Raw genomic sequence first — 5026 nt, 5'->3', positions numbered from 1 at the left:
CTCAGGAATGTCCAAAATAGCTTGGTCGAGCAAGAAAGGAGACTGGCTCAGGGTTCCTATAGTGGTTTGGTGGTGAAGGCAGAGTGAGGGGTCTCACTCACAGAAAGGAGTTTGTGGGGTGTGAACCTCCAAATGGCTTCAAATAGGGAATTCCTGTGATTCCTGACTAGATTTACCTCATATGGGAAAGAAAAGAGATGAGGGAGGAATGAGTGTTAAGTCATCAGCAGTCAGACATAAGAAAAATAGTCTGATGACTTATTCTATGTAGAAACTATAAAAATCATGAATAAAAAAGATCAGCCCAATATGGGTGGACAACAACCAGGTCTACACAAAATGAGAAGACTGATTTTCAGAATAAGCAAATAATAATGAAAAGGAGGAGGAAAATGAGGTGAAAGAGGTGAAAGGCACGTGGCAGGGGATTAGACAAGCGTGTTCCAATGACTTTTGTGGAGAATTTTCACTCTCTAAGATCATCTGCCTATAATGTCTTAGGTGAGATGCCTGTTCCAAAACATCAGAAGCACCAGAGGATTTCTGAGGATTCTCAGTTTAGTATCTTCTATCAGAGTAGCCTTACAATAGTGTACAATTCTTGCCTATTACTATTAAAATTAGAGATAGGGTCTTACTCTTTCACACAGGTTGGAGTGCAGTTCACTGTTACCTTGAACTTCCGGCCCAAACAATCCTTCTGTTTCAGCCTCTTGACTATGTAGGACTAGAGGGGTGCATCACCAAACCCAGCTGATTTTTTTAAAAAGTTCTTTCATAGAAATGGGATCTCTCTATGTTGCCCAGGCTGGTCTCAAACTCCTAGTCTCATATGATTCCCCTTCTTCTGTTTTGCTTCTCAAAGTAGTGGAATTAAAGGCATAAGCCACCACATCTGGTCTGAACTGATTATTTAGTTGCAAAATATCAACCCAAGAATACTCCCTGAATTTTTTTCTGCAGTATTTTGGTTAATAGTGCCTGATAATATTTATTCCAATATGATTCAACAGGAGATTTTTTTCCTGATGTTTCTTCTAATGGACATAATTTCATGGTTGAAGATCACAAAATACTGTTAAAAGATGACATGAAAGGCAACATTAAACTTTCGGTGATTGCAGTGAATATAAAACAAAAATTACTTTCAATATTGTGTAACACAGGCATGCAATAGGACAAAGGTGAGCAATGAGGGCAAAATTTCTAAATGAATGAATCTTTCAGCTCCCGGGTCATAGGGCAGTAACTGATGTGTCCTGAGGGAGGGACCCTGATGTCATAGTGCTAGTGGGATAACTCTTGGCCAAGAGAGTTTCCATATTTTATTAAAGTTTTATAATTTTTTATTTAAAGATGCCAATTTATCAACATACCCAGATTATTGTGAGATGGATTGATTCTGTATGATGTGAACAACGGCGATGCCTTCCATGTTTAGATAATATTACACACCAGCTTAAGATTGAGTGTTTGATGTAATGATGCACCTGAACATTATTCCAGTTTTCATACTAGTGTTTCATTTTTCTCTTTATTTTCATTTGGTTTCAAATTCATATGTCAGGTCTCTAATGTGTAGGAATTCATTTAAAAGTATCTTTTCTTGTTGTCTATTTTGACGGGGCTTCCAGAAGATTTAAAAACTTCCTCTGCCTGCAGCACATTTTAGATTCTGTGCTACTGTAGAACATCTGTATTTAATCCTGGTCTTTGGTTAATATACAAGCTCTACTAAGTGCAATAACTTCTGCCTTCTGAGCTGATTTACATCAGGTAGGAGAATATATCCTAAATGAAAATTTGTATTAGTGATATAAATTATTATTTCATAACCACCACTTTTATCAAGTGTTATTCATTAAGAAACAAGTGCATTAAAGTGTTTTATTTACTGACAATTTCTCAGTTGCTGAAGGGCATTAGACGAAAGGGTCCATATTCCTGGGTCCTTATTCCTAGGAAGGCATCGTGACCCTGAGTCTGGGCGTGACCTTGCGAGTGTTTCTCACCCTCCACCAGATGAGATGCTGGTCTGTGTGTTCTTGCCTCTTCCCCTGGGGTAGTGTCCTCCTCCTTTCCCCAGGTGCTCCCTCCCACAGCTCGTGTTCTCCATTGACGCCACCACCTTCCAGTTCTGCTGCCCTACCCTGCAGACTAAGGCTATCATTCCATAATATAGAGAGAGGAGCTGCTTCTCAATGGACTTTGGGTGGGGACCTCTGTTCCCATCTCAACTCCTGAGGGGTTGAAACAGTGTCCCTAGGATTCTGGTTTCAGTGGTTTGCCTTGGCAGAGCAAATTCTTAGTTCTGTAGTGGAAATAAAGGAATTGGATCTGAATATATTTTAGAAGTGTGGGCTCTTCTTTTCTCCCAGACAGACACTTCGAGAAAGGATTTTTATGACTGTCCCCTTCTCCAGGGAAAGGGTTTCAAGATGATAGGTTAGCTTTTAATATGTGGTTCCTTAAAATTTCACACTACAAAATACTTACCACACTCAATTTCAAGCAATCCAATATTTATTTGTATTTTTTTATTGGAGTAGCCTATATTTCATATTCCAGACTCTTCTATATGTAATTTCAAACCCTGGCTTTGTTAATCACTATGAGAACTTACTTATCCCTAAACTTGAGATTTATTGTTGGTTTTGAAACTGTAATTATCCAAAGTATTAAAGAAAATTTGCAAAGTTCCATCTTCCATGTTTATCTGTTATTGTTGGTGCAGTTCTAAACATAAGACAAATATATTCATTTTCTATATACGTTTCCAAGCTTAGTAGTAGATTTTTTAAGAATGACAAAAAAAATTCAAATATTGTTCAGCTGCTTAATAAAAAAAAGTTAGGGTAAATTTGTTTGCTAGAATACTACCCAGCATTTATAATAAGTAAATGTCTGATATACATAACTACAAGGTAAAACACCTAATTATTTACACTAACTAAAATAAGCCAAACAAGAATATATACCCTGATATTTCATTTTTTAAGTTCTGATGAATTAAATTGAATCTGCAGCAATGTAAAGATCAGTAGTTGTCAGGGAAATGAGTAGAAGAAAGAAAGGGAAAAGGAGGAAGAATATAGAAGAACAAAAGGAAATGTTGAGAATTTTCTTGTCCACCTTGATAATGATGATGGTTACATCATGTTTATCAACTATACACTTTAAATATGTGAAAGTTTATTTTCTCCGAACTAAAACTTACAAAATTCATTACAAGGAACAAATGGAAACTTAGACAAAGAAGGAGTGACAGAATGATAGAAAAAATGTATATTAAATTTCAGAAATACTTAAGAATTTATCTGCCTGAATCTTAGTTCTCACCATATTTTTAGGTGAATGCTAGAATGCAGCAAAAACACACATGTTCTCAATACAGGAAATGGGTTCCACAAACCACACTAGGCATGTCCACCTCTGTCCTGGAGCTGGTTCAGGGAGTAATTGGGGCCAGTGATGAGGAGCACAGGCCCAGATACCAGGGTTTACCCGTCCCAGATATCAGCTCTTAGACACATTCTGAGCATCTCTACATGGAGAAACCACTGGTTCTGATAAAACACAATTTACACAAGTATGTAAAAATAAAATAGGGTGATCATTTCAAAGTGTTTATCACAGCATAATTTTATAATGAGACAGCATATTTTCCAAATACCATCATTGTCACCAAATTTCTGCAAGGGACAGTCATCTCATCTGGGGACCATCTTCTCAGGCGTCCCACCCCAGTGCTTGCCATATAGTAGGAGACATGCAAATAGGGTCCTCCCTCTCCTGATGAAAACCAGCCCAGCCCTGACTCTGCAGCTCTGGGAGAGGAGCCCCAGCCTGGGATTCCCAGAGGTTTCCACTTGGTGATCAGCACTCAACACAGACCACCGGCCATGGAATTTTGGCTGAGCTGGGTTTTCCTTGTAGCTGTTTTGAAAGGTAATTCATGGAGAACTAGAGATAGTGAGTGTGAGTGGACATGAGTGAGAGAAACAGTGGTTATGTGCGGCAGTTTCTGACCTTGGTGTCTCTGTGTTTGCAGGTGTCCAGTGTGAGGTGCAGCTGGTGGAGTCTGGGGGAGGCTTGGTCCAGCCTGGGAGGTCCCTAAGACTCTCCTGTGCAGTCTCTGGATTCACCTTCAGTGACCACTACATGAGCTGGGTCCGCCAGGCACCAGGAAAGGGGCCGGAGTGGGTAGGTTTCATGAGAAACAAAGCTAATGGTGGGAGAACAGAATACGCCGCGTCTGTGAAAGGCAGATTCACTATCTCAAGAGATGATTCCAAAAGCACCCCCAGTCTGCAAATGAGCAGCCTGAACACCGAGGACACGGCCGTGTATTACTGTGCCAGAAACACAGTGAGGGGAACTCAGTGTGAGCCCAGAAACAAACCTCCCTACAGGGGCGCGTGGATCCCCCAGGGGGCGTTCGGGACCCACTGAGGACGGGACAGGTCCCAGGAGCCGGTGCAGGGGGAGGTTTCCTTTCTCATTAGCTGGAGAAGTCAGGTTTGTGTTTGCAGGACTCTGGAGAATTCTAGGCTGTGACATTTTATTACTTGTATTTATTATGAATTTATTATGGTTAGTATTTAAATTTTAGTAATTTTTAAAACAAAATATATATATTTAAGTATACGCCTTCATGAAATAACCATTTCTAATTTTTTGCACCGATTCTTCCAGAGTTTTATTAACATTTGTTGACATCAGCAGCTACAAAGTTATAGGGACACAAATTTATAACCATAGAAAGATGTACAGGCCGGACACAGTGGCTCAGGCATGTAATTTCAGCACCTTGGAAGGCCTAGGTTGCCAGATCACATGAGGCCAGGAGTTCGAGACCAACCTGAGCAACACAGTGAACCTCTGTCTCTACTAAAAATACAAAAATTAGCCGGGCGTGTTGGCACGTGCCTTTAATCCCAGCTACTTGGTAGGCTGAAGCAGGAGAATCACTTGAACCCGGAATGCATAGATTGCAGTGACCTAAGATGGCACCACTGCACTCCAG

At 40.1% G+C, this 5026-nt stretch overlaps 1 gene segment (V, D, J or C); it reads left to right on the top strand.

Moving 5' to 3' along the window:
* The first annotated feature begins 3422 nt into the window (after positions 1–3422).
* LOC116272840 lies at positions 3423–4851 on the top strand. The segment is given in 2 exon segments: positions 3423–3498; positions 3998–4851. Coding segments are annotated over 2 exon segments (531 nt in total).
* The last annotated feature ends 175 nt before the right edge of the window (positions 4852–5026 follow it).

Source organism: Papio anubis, unplaced genomic scaffold, assembly GCF_008728515.1.
Source record: "Papio anubis isolate 15944 unplaced genomic scaffold, Panubis1.0 scaffold2218, whole genome shotgun sequence".
Lineage (NCBI taxonomy): Eukaryota > Metazoa > Chordata > Mammalia > Primates > Cercopithecidae > Papio > Papio anubis.
Note: the sequence above shows the minus strand (reverse complement) of the source record. Positions and strands in the feature narration are given on the sequence as shown.